Source organism: Coptis chinensis, chromosome 3, assembly GCF_015680905.1.
Source record: "Coptis chinensis isolate HL-2020 chromosome 3, ASM1568090v1, whole genome shotgun sequence".
Classification (NCBI taxonomy): domain Eukaryota; kingdom Viridiplantae; phylum Streptophyta; class Magnoliopsida; order Ranunculales; family Ranunculaceae; genus Coptis; species Coptis chinensis.
In genome coordinates, this window is record NC_141458.1 from 100,724,414 (window position 1) to 100,742,093 (window position 17,680).

General features: G+C 36.0%; 2 protein-coding genes across 4 annotated transcripts; one reads left to right on the forward strand and one right to left on the reverse strand.

Annotated features, from left to right (window-relative positions):
- Positions 1-496: 496 nt before the first annotated feature.
- On the forward strand, positions 497-12,845 carry LOC147512166 (protein ROOT HAIR DEFECTIVE 3-like). Of its 2 annotated transcripts, none has more exons than XM_086595133.1 (23): positions 497-687; positions 3,317-3,466; positions 3,763-3,829; positions 3,928-4,030; positions 4,894-4,964; positions 5,082-5,145; positions 5,221-5,286; positions 5,378-5,425; positions 5,517-5,579; positions 5,687-5,743; positions 6,087-6,245; positions 6,330-6,398; positions 6,503-6,594; positions 7,283-7,361; positions 8,324-8,489; positions 10,118-10,242; positions 10,425-10,687; positions 10,769-10,865; positions 10,945-11,106; positions 11,564-11,672; positions 11,790-11,880; positions 11,987-12,083; positions 12,193-12,845. In XM_086595133.1, the coding sequence occupies exons 1-23, from the start codon at positions 684-686 to the stop codon at positions 12,442-12,444; spliced, it is 2,454 nt and encodes an 817-aa protein (XP_086451259.1). In that variant the 5' UTR covers positions 497-683; the 3' UTR covers positions 12,445-12,845. The 2 variants fall into 2 exon arrangements, with proteins under 2 accessions (XP_086451259.1, XP_086451260.1); XM_086595134.1 differs by having other exon boundaries at positions 11,564-11,668; positions 11,786-11,880.
- Positions 12,846-13,978: 1,133 nt separating this feature from the next.
- On the reverse strand, positions 13,979-16,552 carry LOC147512167 (zinc transporter 4, chloroplastic-like). Of its 2 annotated transcripts, none has more exons than XM_086595135.1 (4): positions 16,220-16,552; positions 16,088-16,136; positions 15,285-15,997; positions 13,979-14,539 (listed from the first exon to the last, which is right to left on the reverse strand). In XM_086595135.1, the coding sequence occupies exons 1-4, from the start codon at positions 16,232-16,234 to the stop codon at positions 14,084-14,086; spliced, it is 1,233 nt and encodes a 410-aa protein (XP_086451261.1). In that variant the 5' UTR covers positions 16,235-16,552; the 3' UTR covers positions 13,979-14,083. The 2 variants fall into 2 exon arrangements, with proteins under 2 accessions (XP_086451261.1, XP_086451262.1); XM_086595136.1 differs by having other exon boundaries at positions 15,285-16,005; positions 16,220-16,510.
- Positions 16,553-17,680: the final 1,128 nt, after the last annotated feature.

The window sequence follows — 17,680 nt, forward strand, 5'->3', positions numbered from 1 at the left end:
AATTGTTATCGTGAATTAAATCTTTTTCATTTATAGCTACCAATAATAACTTCGTACTACAATCATTAGGAAATAAATAAATCATAACACTAAAAACGATTTCCTTCTACCATAGGAAATAAGTAATTAACTTTTTTTCCTGTTAAGCATAAACACTCGTTAACTAATCCACACATTTTCGTAAAATGTAATCCAAACAACTAACAATCCTTTCGTGGAAAAATATCATTGAACTCTTAATTTTTCAACATTAACAAAAAACAAAAGTATTTTTTTTGTTTAAGTCAAATAAATACACCATAAATAAATAAAAAACAACTAAAACAAAAGCCGTACCATGATGTCCGAGTCGGTCCGATGAAATGATGAATAACAAAAAGTGAAAAGACAATTTTTTACCAGAAAAAAGGAGGTTTGGACGGTTGGTGGTTCCCACATGAGTCGGTAGCAGTCGAAAGGCACATCTCTCAATACATTTTTTTTTCTCTCTCCCCCCACATCTAATCATCTTCACTCCATCTACCCAAAAATACCGTATAAAAATACATACACGTATACTTATACTCTCCTTTTCTTATATAATTTAAATAATATTTTTATTCTCTCAGCTTACTTTTAACAAACACCAGATCATTCGATCCAACCATTTATTTTATTCTCCAACATAGAACTCTTGTTCTTCAATGGGTATGTCTCCTTCTCCTTCTCAATTTCCAATTAATTTACCCTTTAATTTTGATTCATGATGCATGTTTTTCTTCAGTTTTTTGCTTTGTTTGTGTGGAATTTTGGGTCTTTACTTGATTTGATTGGGTATTAGAGATCTTGAGCTAAGGGTCTGTTTGGTTTACCTGTAAATTTCGATGAGTTTTAGTGGTTTTGATGTAAACAGTTATTTGATTGTGCTGTAAATAATCTTTCTTGAAGCCCTTTACAGTTAATAGAGATATTACTGATCAGGGTTTTTTGCTTAGTGTTAATAGATTAGTGTTTCTTCTGTTAATTTTTGTTTGAAGTGTTTATTTTGAGCAATTGATCAATTTTTGTTAGTTTTATATTAGAGGAGCTAGTTTTATGATTTGATTTGCATTTTAGGGATCACATTGGTTCTATTTGAGTTGTGGTTCTAGATCTAGTTTCAAGACATGCAACAGTAACACAATTTTGACACTTGGATTACTTAGGAGTTAGCTCATTTAGTTGGACTTGGGATTGCCAGTGTCTAGAGAATTTAAACTTGTTCAACTGTTCGTTTACTGTAGTCTGGAATAGCACCCACGTAATAGATGGAAGCTTATGGGCTTGAGTAATTCCTATTACTTTGGCGCGACATTACAATATGGAATAATTGAGAGGCTTAGCCTCTGTTGTTTGCTTGAATCTTCCATGGAGCTAGAGTGTATCCGACCAACTCATTGCCTGGCAAAGAAGCCCAGAGTGGTTTTGTTCTGTGCAAGCATTAGCCCGTTGCAGGTTTGGTGTTTGAAGGTCTGGTTCTGAAAGTCAAGCCACTGATTCAGTTCCTTAGGTGATTCCTTGTATTTGGAACCAATCATAGAAAGTAGTTACCTTCAATCATACTCTCTGGCACAAAACAACTCTTCCATGCCAAAATGACGGTTTGTTCCTCCAAACAAATCTAAATATTGGTGTTGGGTTTTTCCATTGTTGCTCCAAAACACAATTGCGACAATGGTATAGATGAAAAAAAGAGGCAAGAAACATAGATTGAGCCAAAAAAAAAACAATAAAGAGATTTTTTTTATTTCAATATAGAATAACAAAAGAAAATGGAGATACAATTAGTGGAAGATCTTAAATTCCCTACCATACAAAAAGATGATGATCACATCTAGTGGCGGGATATCATCCTAGTGGCTATCTGCAATACCCCATGGGGAAATATTGGAAAGGCACCTAGCCCGTGGGGTGATGGGTGTGCCAGGTACCTAGAACGTCAAATACAAATGTCAAGGTCTTTCATGATAACTTGGATCCAGATTTTCTAAGAAATCTGCAGTTATGCATGCCCAGGCAGGAGGAGTGGTTACATCATGGAAAGTCACGTCACAGTGGCTAAGTGGGGACATTGTTGACGCGTCGTATTTGTTGGATCTTTACATCGTCTTCCCTCCTAGTGTCTAAAACCCTCAATCTCCCCCCTTTTCCCCTCCAAAAACCTAACACTAGGTTCTATTACAACTTTGGTTTCCCTATATTAGAGGTTACAATTTTTTTTATATTGTAGTCGGGAAGTTCTCTACCCACATCTGATGTTGCAAAAAGTCTAATCCTTAAGGAACAAGATAGAAGCTCAAAGGGGCTTGCAGCACTATATACAGTTATTGGGATAAGTCCAGGCTTTATTGGGGTATTTGTTTCCTGACTATGACTTGTTTAGATAGGTCAACACTTATGTCCGGACAACCATTCATGTGAACTTCTCCTTGGTTTTTTTTTTTTTTGGTTTTTTTTCGTATTATTTTTCTTTCCTATCCTTCTTGTTGGGGAGCCTCAAGTCTTTTGCTTCTTTGGCTCCCTTACAGCAGTTTTCAAACCTTTAAACCTCCTTCATCTTGACATTGATCCCCCAAGATCCTAAAGGATCTATTGTCCTGATCAATCTTGTAAAGTAGTCATTGGACTCTCCTTTCAAATCTGTCAACTTCATGTGCATGAACTATCTTGTGTACTTTGTGGTTCGCTGGAATCACTTGATCTTGCTTAATAATCGAGTCTTGATCTCATTTGATCCGTTAATGCTCCTTGAATCTTTATGCTCGCCACTTAACGTGGAAGTAATGGAACTTCTCTATTAGATTTTTCGAGGAGATTGTCTGCTGGTCACCGATTTCCGAAAGGTTATGATATTTTGGGTATAGCGCTTTGTGTGGCTGGTAGTTTAGTCTGTCAATCAAGCTTGTAGTTTAGTCCGTGGTATGGAAAGTTAAGGGCACAGTAAAGCTTAAATTGTGATACCACAAACAAAGGATTAAAACCTCTATTTTATTAAAATTCTTTTCATCTCAAAAATGGATTAATATTAGCGAAAAAAGTTAATATATGGTAAAAACTCATTACAAAATTCATATTGAACCGAATTTCAATATGGTAAAAACGACACCCCTCTTATATATGCAGCTACTGATAATACTCCCTCTAACAGAGTACGTGGACTAATTAACTAAAGTATTGTATGCAAAATTTCAATTACCATAAATATAAGAATCACATATGTAAGTTTGGATATTATTATGCATCTATTGTGTATCAAGATGTTCTCATTGATAAGATATGATTATTTCTTTCCCCGCAGGAAAAGGTGATGATATCTGCTCGATCCAACTCATTGACGGAGATGGTATATTTAATGTTAGTGGACTAGATAATTTTTCAAAGACGGTGAAGTTGGGGGAATGTGGACTTTCTTATGCAGTGGTTTCAATCATGGGACCACAAAGTAGTGGTATGCATTATGCATTTTAAACTTATCAAATGTTCTTACTTATATCCCCCATACCTCTTATCATTGTCGTTACTAGACAATGATCATGAACTAGTGCTCATGTTGAGTGCTTGATGAGCTTTAGTTGCAAGTCACTTCGTATATGTCTCCTGTTACTTTGTCAACTACATAATCATGGTATATGCAGAACTTAGTGAGCTCATTTGTTACCAGTTATTACCTTAATATTGTTTCATACATCAGTCAAACTGAAATGGATACATCAAGTTGTAACATATGTTCCATAATTTTGGCAGGGAAGAGCACTCTTTTGAATCATCTTTTTGGGACTAACTTCAGGGAGATGGATGCTTTTAGAGGGAGGCAAGTGTTTGACCTTGTATTGTTAGTTTTGAAGCTTACCACATTCCACCCGATTTTTTATGATTGAGCATTAGAGTGACTCAATAAGTCTTTTTCAGGTCTCAAACAACTAAAGGAATTTGGATGGCAAATTGTGCTGGTATTGAACCTTGTACTATTGTCATGGATTTGGAAGGAACCGATGGAAGAGAACGAGGAGAGGTGTGTTTGCAAGTCTAAATACATTCTTTTACGATACATTTGCCACATCATTTTGTTGTTCACATAATCATATATCATTGGCATATGATGCTTTCTTTTATACATGTATTCAGATAATTGACTGAAAATTATACGAAAAATATTAAGATCTAGATTTCTAGCAATACTGTATATGTTTGATTTGTCTGGACTAAAACAATGTGCTTTGCATTTGTGGACTATTAATTTTCATTTATATAACTAATGGAAAACATTGATTATTCAGCATAAATGCTCATTAATATGTTGATCTCATGACCCTTCTGTTACACATGCCAGGTCCAATTTTCATAAACTCTGTGACTAGAAACAACTCTGATCCGTTTCCTCACCCAGACTCTCTTGCTCATTATGAAGTCCAATAGAGATCATCTATATTGTTCATTGAGTCATTAGTTATGCATGTTTTTATATGGTTGCATTGGTTATGGCCTTATGGAATTCTATCTATTGGCTCTTGTCCATGCCTATGAATGCTACACCTATATGTCCTGTGAATCGACTGCACGAGCTCCTCACCTTTGAGGTCATAACGAATCATTAACTAGAGGTTTTTTGCAAACAATTTTACAATATTGAAATCCCCTAAAAAAAGATCAGCCATGTTAATAAATCCAAGCGTTTGAGTACTATTTGAACAATAAATATTCGACTGATACTTAAAGAAAATAGGTATAACATTGTAAATCACAAAATAGATTAGAATATATACAACAAAAGCTGCAAGTCAGATTATGTTACTTTCTTGGATTTAAGTTTTTCCATTGAGCTAAAATTCTTGTCAAACTGTTGCTTCTTTGCTAATCAGTCATTTTCTTTTATAGGATGATACCGCGTTTGAGAAGCAGAGTGCTCTTTTTGCTCTTGCGGTTTCAGATATAGTCCTTATTAACATGTAAGCCCACCGTTTACCGTCTTTTCCCCTTTCTATTATTTAGTATGTTGCTGTGTCAACTTCTGGTGTCTTACTACAATTACTGTAAGAGGGATTTCTGAAATCATTTTTATTTAGGTGGTGCCATGATATTGGCCGTGAGCAGGCTGCAAACAAGCCTCTTTTAAAGACAGTTTTCCAGGTATAAATGTATGCCATTCCTTGTTTATAGCTTCGAATGTTATCTTTTTGCAATTGTTCATTGCTTTTTATGTAGGTGATGATGCGCTTGTTTAGTCCGCGTAAAACAACTCTGTTATTTGTCATACGTGATAAGACAAAGGTATGTTTCAAATATTCTGGCTTATTATTTGAGTTCTACTTTGAAACTTCATTTGGTATGGACTGTCACTTTTGCTGTCTCTGATCTGTAGACACCATTGGAGAATTTGGAACCTGTCTTAAGAGAAGATATTCAGAAGGTAGTAAATCAGTAAACATTTCCCCATCTGGAAAATATAATTTTGTTAATTTATTTTGGAAAATATGATATTGTTGCATTTTTGTGAGCAGATATGGGATACTGTTCCTAAACCACAGGCCCACAAAGAAACCCCCCTGAGCGAATTCTTTAATGTGAGATGCTAGTCTATACTGATTATAAGATTTACTCTCTCTCCCCTTTCCCATCTTTATAATTGACGAAAGCTTATAAGACGTGTTATTCTTGTTTAAATTGTCAGGTTCAAGTCACTGCTCTTTCAAGTTATGAAGAGAAAGAAGAGCTGTTCAAAGAGCAGGTGCAAAAAACATATAAGCGATAGTGCATTATTGATTTACTGCTACGACTTTTCTCATTTATCTTTTTATTTTTTTCGAGAATCTTTTTCTCGTGTTGATCTGTATTATTATTATTGTTATTGTAATACCATATTGCGACAATATAGTATTAGGTATAAAGTTTGGTGTAAAGTTTGTTATCAACCTGTTGTATCTGAAAATACAGTAATCAGTTATTCTTAGATGGGTTATTTTCCTGTTGTATCTGAAAATACAGTAATCAGCTGTTCTTAGATGGGTTATTTCCCCTAGGGAAATGGATAATCATGTTGTTGACTCTGTTTTTCCTATTGTTTCGTGAAGGTTGCCAATTTGAGGCAGCAATTCTTCCATTCTATTGCCCCTGGTGGACTTGCTGGAGACCGAAGAGGCGTTGTTCCTGCTTCAGGATTTTCGTTTAGCGCACAACAGATATGGGAAGTTATAAAGGAGAACAAGGACCTTGACCTTCCAGCCCACAAGGTGATTATTTTAAAATATCTGAATCTGTGGCCACTGAGAAATGATGTTTGCTTGGCTTATATGGTCTTCAGCATCTGTTTTCAGGTTATGGTTGCCACTGTGCGTTGTGAAGAAATAGCTAATGAAAAGTTTGCTGATTTGGCTGGGAATGAGGTACATGTTCCAAGAATTTTCAACCTCAAGATATTTTTTTCAGTTGTTTGGATACTTTATAACAGTTGCTGACATAATCTCTATTGTTCTTAAAACTTGTAAAGGACTGGCGTCAACTGGAAGAGGCTGTACAGACTGGGGCAGTTTCGGGCTTCGGGAAGAAGCTTAGTTCAATTTTCCAGACATGCTTATCAGGGTGAGTACTTTTTAATTTTTCCAGTTTTTACCTATTGATGTATTTGAAAATAGGTTTATTTGGCACCAATTTCTTAGCTGGTCTCCATTGAACTTTATGATAACTGAAAGTGGTTGTTTTAGCTTGTAAGCATTGCAAACAATAGAAAAAGAAAAATAAATAAAGTATTAAAAAAAACAAAATTGGTCGATGTACGTGAAAACAGTAAAACTGTATGTCCCACACTCCCACGATTGGCTTGCCGTTCTTTCATGTGTTTATGGGGAAGAGCAGTTTCCTTCTTCGTTTCTCTGTTTCTGTATTTGCATGCAGTGGTTACTTAAAACTACTTAGTTACTACATTGTTAACATAATAACGTCGGTCTCCCATCAACAATTTTTCAGCAGATTTTTTTTCGTTTATCAGCAAGTTAACCTGAGCATATATTAGAGGTTATAACATACAAGATATAAAGTTGATATTTTTTATGCTTACATGTCTTTGGTATTCTTTTGTGCTTTTGCTGCATGCCAATTTGCTTTTTTCATTTAACTCGTGATTTCCAGCATCTTTATGTCAGCTCAACTATTTTGATCCTTTTAATTTTTGTGTTAATATAAAATCTTTGCATGTTCACTGTTCTTTGTGGATGATTTCATCCATATTCTACAAATTCTGAGATGGAATTCACTTTATGTTTTCCCTTAGGTATGATGCGGAAGCTACTTATTTCGATGAAGGTGTCAGGACTGCAAAGCGCCAGCTTTTGGAAACTAAAGTGCTGCAGGTAATACTTCTTTTACTTCTTGCTGTAGAGTGTATAATCCTTTTGCATTTTCCAGCCGTCTCACATAATTATTCTTTGTTTGGTAAAAAATATCTGAGGCCCTTCGGATATATCTCTTAGTGAAATTTCTAATCCCTGTTCAATTGAAAGAGATACAAGAAACTAAGTGAAAGAAATTAATAATTTCACCTCTTGATGGTAGGAGAGCAAGTGATATGTCGCTTTAAGATTGCCTACCTAAAGTCTTATCATTTTATTAATACTATTGTTATTATTATTATTTTGGTAACATAAGGGTGCAACACGAAGACTGCCAATATTTCATGAAAATTTTGGAAGGAAGATAAGAAATGCATACGCAGTCATGCTTGCACGTCACATCTAAAGCTGGATATTTCTTACACGGTGTAGGATGTACAGTTGCGCTTGATTAGCAAGGAGCCAAGAAGTGCAGGATGTTATGCGAAATATTGTTCATTTGTTTGGTGACAATGGGATAGGGTAAATTAATATAAGCTTTGTTGCAAGTGGGGGATAATATATAAGGATTTCTTCCAGATGTAGAAGGATATGTTTTCTTTCCCACTACTTGCAAGTTGCAACCGTACGATCTGTGCTGCTTTGCATGCATTTCGTCTTGATGATAATTTGTTTATGGTGGGCTTTGCAGAATTTCTGTTGTTTCCCGAACGTGTTCTTAGACATCCTTGAACTCCTCTTTGGTCGAGTTAATTCATTTTGGCTGGACTTTTGTATACGAAATCAACTATGTTCTACAGAGGATGTCATATTTCCATGCTTTTCTTATTTAGCTGGGCGAATTTGATTTGACAGCAATATCTTTTCCATTTTTCGCTTTGGTCAATGATCACATGATAGTTCAGTTTGCCTAATTGAGAAGTTTGATATATAAGAAATATTGCAGGCCTTCTTCTCTAATTGAACATTTTGCCAATTTGTAGCTAATACAACCTGCCTATCATTCCATGTTGGCACATCTGCGCTCTCGAACTCTAGATGATTTCAAGGAAGCTTTTGATAAGGCTCTTAACGGAGGGGAAACATTTGCTGTGGCTGCTCATGATTGCAGTAAATATTTTATGTCAGTATTTGATGAAGGATGCACAGGTATATTTCTTTGTTAATCTATATTGTGTATAATTATTTTTTTCGGATTTAGGTTTACCCAAAAAAAAAAATGTTACTGGATTTAGAGTTGGGAATCCAAATCTGGCCTAGTTGTAGTAAAGATTACAATTTTCTTGTAATTAAGTAGCAAGAAGCCACTCGACCACACTCAACCTCCCCCAGTTACAAAGCTTGCTCATCTAACAAGCCCATTCTAATACACATGAAATCAACAAATTTTACATTCATCAACAATGTTGTAGCACATGCTCAGTCAAATAGAAGTTCCGAAAGTCATTTTCAAAATATTAATAACTTCATATTGTTCTTTGTTCTTCAGTTGAGTATGTTGAACACCATTTTATCTTTGTGTGACGAACCACTGCGGATCAATGGCCTTCCTTTTTTTTTGCTCAACAAAGTGAAATATCATTAATAACGGGAAATCAGGTTGAGAAATTACAAAAAATAAAATAAAAGAAGATGTGCCCATCACCCCATGTCTAAGAACCTAAGTTACATTGACACGCCATATCGGACACGGATAAGAATTGTCAGACACGGCAAAATATCAAAATTCGAGGTAAATTACATGCAATATGTGTCCGACACGGACACGTGGATACGTATCCGACACGGATTTTTTTCAAAATATGGCGTGTCCATGTAACCTAGCTAAGAACATAAGATGATCCCACCTAGCTAGAAAAGACTCAAAAAACACCCTTTAAACTTTTTGAAGACTTTAGACCACCGAAACAAAAGCGTCTTTACCGAGAGAATAATCTCTTTAAGCGTAGCTGAGACGCCTTCAAAGTGACGACTGTTCCACTCCAACCAAATGCCCCACATGATCCAGCTCCAAAGGCAATTTCCAGAAAAAGAAAAGGTACCTTGTTCCCAACCTTTAAGCAAATCAAATACAGCCTGGGCCTGCCCAAGTCACTCTAGACTAAAAGAAAAGCACACCAGAGAAGTACGTGATTGGCAGACTCACCATCCTTTCCACATAAATGACAAACATTGTCCAAACACATTTTACGACGCCTTATATAGATCTTAAAGAAAGTTGGAACTTGAGGATTGAGCACAAAATGATCAAATGTATCTATGGTTGAGTAGGTAATTTTTCATTCAAATTGTTAATTTGAACAAAAGTCAGGAAATAAAGAATGGAGAGCAGATAAGGTGATTTAATATTTGAATTGCGTAATATGAAAATAATTGAAACTAAATGTGCCATAGAGGCAGTCAGGGGTCATACCAGCTTTTAAATGTCTTCTGAAACTTACTCGAAAGATGTACGGTGACGAAAGAACTTCACGTGGATCTGTAATGCAAAAGACCATGTAGAGCATAATTATAGGTGTAAATTGTGTTAAAAAATTACAGTTCAAAAGAGAACTTTGTGATTTTTAACACATCTACAAAATCTTATCAGGATCTTCCACAATCCAAATTGACCATGCCTTGCATTTTTAACTGATAAAAGAAAATCTATATTGCAAGTTTCTATGAGTGATATGATTCAATTGGTTTATATTATGACTCTTTTTTCTGTTTTTTTATCTTTTTTATTTTGTAAATACTACTGTTTCAATGAGTATGATGATTCAAGTTGATTACAGATGTGGCTATTGAACAAGCAAACTGGGACCCCTCCAAAACTCGTGATAAGCTTCGGCGTGATATAGATGCACATGTTGCTTCAGTTCGTACCTCCAAACTGTCTGAACTTACATCCTCCTATGAGGTATGGGAACACAGGCTTCATCCTGAATGGTGAACTTTATCTTACTAATTTTTTAAGCTGTAGATATTTGTTGTTAGGTCGATAACCATCATACTAAGTATAGATGCAATTATGTGCTTAATCGTCCCCTTGCTTTAAAATACGGAACAAGTTGCAATTGAGGATCTTTGATAAACCTATAGGGAAAACTGAACAAGGCATTATCAGAACCTGTGGAAGCTCTTCTAGATGCAGCTAGTGACAATACCTGGTCTGCCATCAGAAATCTGCTTCAACGTGAAACAGAATCAGCAGTATCTGGGCTTTCCAAAGACATTTCTGGCTTTGACATTGATCACAAGACGACGACTGAATTGCTCACAAATATGGAGAACTATGCAAGAAATGTTGTTGAAGGCAAGGCCAAAGAAGAAGCAGGAAGAGTCCTGATCCGGATGAAGGACAGGTAAGACCATTGACAAGACTTGTATTCTGAGCGATATCCCTAATGGACCAAATAAGAGTAATACTAAAATACTGTTCACAGGTTTTCAACATTGTTTAGTCACGACTCTGACTCAATGCCAAGAATTTGGACTGGGAAGGAAGACATCCGAGCAATCACAAAAACTGCTCGTTCTGCAGTACGTCCCGACTTGATTAGCTGTAAAATCTTGAAATTTCTCTTTGCTTAGAAGTTTGAACTATTTTGGTCCTTTTCAGTCATTGAAGTTGCTCTCTGTAATGGCTGCTGTTCGGTTGGACGAAGATGCTGATAATATTGCAAATACTCTGTCAGTCGCCCTTGTGGATTCTGCTAGTACCAGTTCTACTAACAAAAGCATCACATCAGTCGATCCACTTGCTTCAAGCACCTGGGAAGAGGTAACCATCTACTGAAACTCATTACTGATGTTGCTTTGTGCTTGAGTTCTACTTCTTTATTAGTTCTATGACTGAAAGTAGTTTAGAGGCCTTAGGTGTCTCTTGAAAATTGTGAACTTTATATTCTCAAAATTGTTCAGGCACTCACTTTCATTTGAACATTTCTACCCTTGTCAAAAGCTGTGCGCAATTGAAAATATATTAAGTTTGAGATGAATTAATAGTTTACAACAGCTATTCACATGGTTATAAATGTTTAAAGGAGCTGAATTTTGTCAAATATTATCTTCATGGTAAATTATATAAAACAAAAATTGGCCACAACTCTTCTCCATGTGGCTCCCATGAACATGTACATTTTCCATTTTTTTGTCTACATGATATGTATCCTTTTGTATGTTTTTGTGTTTATGTGCTGTAGTTTCTTAATTATGTTTATGATCGATGTCTCATCCAGGTTCCCTCGACGAAAACATTAATTACACCTGTCCAATGCAAATCGCTTTGGAGGCAATTCAAGGCGGAGACCGAGTATAGTGTCTCTCAAGCCATTGCTGCTCAGGCACGTTTAAAATATTTTGTTTACAAAATTTATTCAGTAGGTTTTCTTTGTTGACAAAATGATTACTGTCAGAAAGCTATCTGATTGGAATTAAATTCTGCTTTGTCAAATTCTCAGGAAGCCAATAAACGCAATAACAACTGGTTACCACCTCCGTGGGCAATTCTTGCCTTGGTAGTCTTGGGATTCAATGAGTTCATGACACTCCTGAGGTAGATGATCGCCATTTACTTTTCAGGTTGAAAGTAGGTTAACGTAGAAGCTTATTAGTCCTGCTTTTCTCTAAATTGTGTCTGCTTTGTGAACCTTTTTTGACAGGAATCCTTTATACCTTGGTGTTATCTTTGTTTGCTTTCTACTGGTTAAAGCCCTATGGGTCCAACTAGATATCTCGGGTGAATTCCGCAATGGTGCTGTAAGTATATAGCTATCTTTCCCTTTTTGCAACTGTGTTATAAGATTATTTCTGCTACCTGAAGTTTTTAATGGCCTTATCTTGGATCATGATTCATGCTTGAATGCAGCTTCCCGGTCTTCTGTCCATTTCTACTAAGTTCCTTCCAACTGTAATGAATCTCCTCAGAAAACTAGCAGAGGAGGGCCAAAAGCCTACTACAGCTGGTCCTCAAAGAAATCCTGAAACAGATCAGAGTACAGCAAATGGTGTACCTGTTTATAGTGATTCATCGTCAAGTGCATCATCTAGTATTACATCGTCAGCGACAGAGGTTGATCACTCAAGTACATTACAACAAAGACGAGCTGAAATGAATTAGACCTGTTAATTTCATCCAGTGACCAAGTTTGGTGCAGGCTTTGGAGGAGCAAATTCTTGTCAGGTGCCATCGTCTGCTTTGCCTGGTAGAATGCTCAAAGTATGTGTATCTGCTGGCATGCTGAGTGTGTACGATTGGTGTTTGAGATGGTGTTATCATGCTGCCCATCCCCTCCCAAAGTAGTTTTGCTCCTCAGATGTGGCGTTCGATAATTTTTGGAGGGTGTTGATTTTGGTTGTAAAGGGTTCTTCTTATGGGCTGTTAGTTTCTTTAGAAAGCCCCTCAGAGCCCATTAAAATAGTGTTCAAGTTTTGTTTTTGCTGTTATTTGTTTAGTTTTCCTTTTTGTGAAACGGAATACAAATTATATGGCTCGCATTAATCGGTCTCTATTTGTGATAACCTTTTCTCTTTTTTTCTTTTATTTTCCTTCTCTTTCAATTTTATTGTAACTTTGGTCGGCATGTTATTCATGGTGGGGAGATTATATCTACAAAATATCAGTCTTTAATTCAACTGGTAGGTGAGATATTGCTTTGTACGTTTTGGAAGTGGCTCTATCCCTTATATATTGTGCATTCATGTATATATTGCTCTATCCCTAATACAATGAAGCACGAAGCAAATGGACGAGCGAGCTTTTAACTACAATCCCTTTATCCTAATCAGCAAGAGCATGTATCTGATATTCTGATGTAGCTCTCTGTAGCTCTCAGAGTTGTTATTTTCTTTCCATCTGTAAAACTTTCTTCATTATAAGCAGAATTGAATCTTGATGTGTAGTATATGATATATTCCTAGCTCTTACATTAAACTTCAGTCAATTGACATTTTGTGCGTTTAATTCTGCACTCTGCTGCTTAGAGTAGAAACAAAAAGTAATTTGCCGTCTGTGTGACTAAATAATAAGTTCAGGATTCTTCTTTCTCGTTTCTTCCAATAAGAGGGCGCTTTCTATTTCACCTACCAAATACCTTTCTCATATTTTGCAATCTCATTGTTTTGGTCAAGAAGCACGAATGTAATTCACTGTAGTTAGCTATCTCAAGCTCGCTGTCCTCTTCAATTTAAAAGAACCCGTGATTTTGAGAAATAATACAGTGATGGAGTTGCTAAACATCACAGAACTTCTTGCCTTCTTGATTGTGTCATGTGTGCATGTTTAATCTTTGCTTAGACAACATAACTTATTCCTCTTGCAAGTATCAAATATACTGTTTGTAATCCAACAGTATAACTTATCCAAGATAAAAATTGTTGTTTTTAATGAGATAACTTTCCTTGGTATATCTCCAGTTCTCCACTGCAGTAACACGGCTTCCAGTGTATTTTGAGTTTTAAAGAGCTGAGCTTGTGTTGTTTAAAGTTTAAACAGAACGGGAATAAAAGAAGGACATATTTTGTAGTGTTCAGTCAGTCAGTCCTTTTAAGGAAAATGCTAAGCAAATAAGATACGGGGTCAGTGAATGAAACGTTGTTCTGTGCTGCTGCCTGCTGGGCATCAACATTCCCAGATTGTTATAGATGCAGAAGTATTATAGAAGAAAGTGAATCTTCATTCATCATTTTTCCCTTGATTTCTCTATAAAAAAAATTTCTACTGAGTACACACTAAAATGAAAATATTTACAATTATGAGATCACTCCCAGATTGCAAGCAACGACATCAAACTAGCCCCGAGGAAGAGAGTGCAGTAAGAGACTACTTGGAGTCTGAGATTGCAGCTTATCTTCTTACTTAAGAAATCCGCAGCAATTAAATCAACCAGCGCCATGTATATCAAAATGCCAGCAGATATAGAGTCCAAGATACCTTCCACAACCAGTGCTCTTGCACTATTTTGATTGTACATTGAAGAAATCCCGATGCCTAATCCAATCCCTGCGGGGGTTGTAATTGCAAAGAAGCAAGCCATGACAGTAGAGAGGACCTTTTTGTACTGAGCTTGGGAGATGCATCCACCCAGTGCAAACCCTTCGAAAAATTGATGGAATGATAGTGCTGCTATTAGTGGTCTTATTGTACAGGGGCTTTGAGACACCCCAAGCGACAACCCGATGATCACAGAGTGTGACACAATGCCAAGTTCCAATATCTACAAACAAAAAAAGAAAATAGAACACAAATTTAGGAAACAAATTATATGACCAATCTGCATTTTCATAAGAGTGAGAAACAGATCAAATTCCCTTTAAATTGTACTAAAAAAGGACTCTCACACTACAATAAGAAATGTTTCCCATTTTCTATAGTAAATAAAGTAGAAAAGACAGATTAGCTGATCAGGACCTTTTTCAGACGTTTTTAATTTGGCCATAAAGATGATGCGATTATGTAGTTTGGAAAGATGATCACGGACTAGGTAATGTGGGTGTCTGAGGTCAAGAATGCTACCAGGTAACACTCTTGACAGAGGCCGCTTAGTTATAGACAAACGTTTTGTCCAAATCACAGTAATCCTTTTTTAGGATCCCAAACAAAATGTTTATCATCTAGTGTCTATACTCTATACAGTACGCATTCCTCATCCGAGAAAGTAAACAGCCCAAACCAAGATTTCCATTTTATCTAATCTACAGCTCCACCAATCAAACTTATAGATGGTGCTTGATTTTTTAACATGCCAAATGCTTAATGTTAGAGAACAGTTGCAATTCAACCTTTAGCATTATGTACTTAACGCTGAATGTGACTTAAATATGCCTGAAAAGCAAAACTGTTTCAAAACAAACAACCTCTAAATGTTGAATCACTTGTCCTTGGTCTCTATAAATGCTAAGTCTAAAAAACAAACATCTCTTTACTTTCAAGAAAATGCTACCACCAAATAAAATATATACCTGCGCAACCACCACATGTCGTACTCCTGGCTCCTCCTCGCCTTCACCAAGAATCCCTAACCCATGAGAATGCCCATGTGCCACATGTCCATCGCACGCTTCACTTCCATGATTATGATTATGATTATGATGCGCCGCATGTGCATGTATCCCAACAATATGCATACCACCTCCATCTTCCTCTCCAAAGACCTTCTCATGTCCATCCCTCCTCTCAACTCTCTCACTCGCAGCAATTTCACCCCCAGCCTCCGAATCAACCAATTCATCTCTTCTAATCTCATCCACAACTCTCCTCTTCCTTTGTCTCCTCTCAAAAAACTGAGTCCCAACAAATTCAACCATCAATGTCCCCAAACTAGCCATCATTGCTATAAAACCCGAAAATGGAAATTTCAACCAAAGTGATCCACCCAAACATGGGGCAGTCAGCGCAGCCGATCCATCTGATAACATATGAACATAGCCAGTTGCTAATATCACTCCAGCTGCAAATGCCTTCATTGCAAAAAAGAAATTCCCATCTGTTTTCAAGAACTTCCTATTTTTCCCAACTAAAGGTAACGAAATGCCCAATATTCCACAAACTAGTATTGCACTAATAGCAATAAGTTTCAATGCTAATGCTAGTGAGTCATCTCTGCATTTATCTGAGTCACCATTACTGCAACTCGTTGTCGTCATGGCACTTGATACTAGTTGCAATATTGTCTCTTTTTTCCTCAAAAAATAAAAATACAAAGCTTCAAATTACAAAACTATCAACTCAAAAGTTAAAAATTCAACTTCTTTTTATGTTCTACCTGGAAATAGTTGATAAGTTTTGTAATCATATAGTAACTCCCCAAGATTCTGCACACAAAGAAAACATAAAAATTCAGATACTTTAAACACCAAAAAACAAAAACTTACTGTTAATGTTAAATATCTCTAACCTCAAAGAAGAACATGTGAGAGTTTTCAAGACTTGGGTATTAAGCTTTATAATACCCAAAAAGCAGAGAATCTAGAATACTAAAAAAAAAAAAAAAAACTTCATGAAAATTTAAGATACTTGAAGCCAAAAAAAAAAGAATAAAAAACCAAACTTTAAAGTTAAAAAGGATGGTGGTAGAGATTTGGAGAAATGGGTGGTGATGTGAGACTTGATTATGATGAATGTTGTGAATATAAAGAAGATTGTGTTTCGTAACAAAGGAAGAAAATGTCGACATTTTTTGGAACTCAAGATGGCCTGGCTGCTTAGGAAGCACTTTTAAATTCTGTATACTTGTTTGTTTCTCGGAAAGTATGTGTATAAAGTGTCGTCATTTGTGTGTAATATCACTTTCACTTATTTATGTTAGTTTATCAAAAAGTCAAACAAATGTTGTTGCCCACTTAACTCTTTTTGGAATTTAAGAGCAATCGAGCGTCATGTAAAATTAAATTGAGTGGAAACTTTCAGTGGTTTTTTAAATCAGCATATGGAAACAGAATAAGTTTGTGCACAGGTAACTGTTTGCCTTCCATAAGACTTCAGTTTCTGATTGGTGGAGTGGCTGCCAAAAAAATTGTATAACTGATTAAAAATGGATTTAACTAATAAAAATGTGTTGTTTGTAGACAAGTCTGTCCACAACTATAAGGAAACTGAAAAATCGAGTGAATAAAATGAGATTACCATGTAATTTTTTTTAGGTAAAGGATCACGATGAAACTTTGCTTCTGATGTAGTGGGCGTGGTGCAAATTTGCAATCAACTCAGCTCAAGTACCATCAGGGACCAAAACAAACCCCAACATACAATATGCCCAACAATTAAGTCTGCTGCAGAAAGAAACTATCGTCATCAAGATAGAAATGTAATTGGCTATATGCCTATACAAAAAGACAATTATATTATCTAAAAAAAATAGACAATTACACTATAATAAGGCCATCACATGTTGTTTTGTTAGGCTAAGTCCAACAATTTGGTGCCCCATCACATCGTAATAGAATAACACAGTGGGTTAGCGGACAGCGTACCTAAGCTTAGTGGTTTTTCAACAAGCCTCCATTGTTATAGGCGTGTGGCCAAAGCCCATAAACAAAGAAAATAAATTTGTAGGGGCTATTGATATAGGCGTGAGTCAAATGGTTTTTATTTTCCCTTTTCATTTTGCCCTTTTCTTCAATTCTCTTTCTCAATAACATAAACCAAAATGTAAAAGATTATGGATAGAAAGATAATTAGAAAAACTAAATTATTAAAAATAAATTTGGTAGGAACACATTTTCTAGCCGCTATTGTGAGTTGCGTGTGGAAAATATTTTTTTAAATTATGGCCGCCACCACTCCTACTGGCGTGTGGATAGATTTTTTCTACCCGTTAAAAAAATAGATATAGCGTTAACGAGTTAGTGTTTTGAGA

Bases quoted from the DNA above. Each gene is read 5' to 3' on its own strand.
- LOC147512166 (XM_086595133.1), top strand. The intron at 8,490-10,117 runs GTATATTTCTTT...AGTTGATTACAG, and splicing joins ATTTGATGAAGGATGCACAG to ATGTGGCTATTGAACAAGCA. The intron at 10,866-10,944 runs GTACGTCCCGAC...GGTCCTTTTCAG, and splicing joins CAAAAACTGCTCGTTCTGCA to TCATTGAAGTTGCTCTCTGT.
- LOC147512167 (XM_086595135.1), bottom strand. The intron at 15,998-16,087 runs GTAGAACATAAA...TGAGGAAAAAAG, and splicing joins AACTTATCAACTATTTCCAG to AGACAATATTGCAACTAGTA. The intron at 14,540-15,284 runs GTATATATTTTA...TTTTGTTTGTAG, and splicing joins GACATGTGGTGGTTGCGCAG to ATATTGGAACTTGGCATTGT.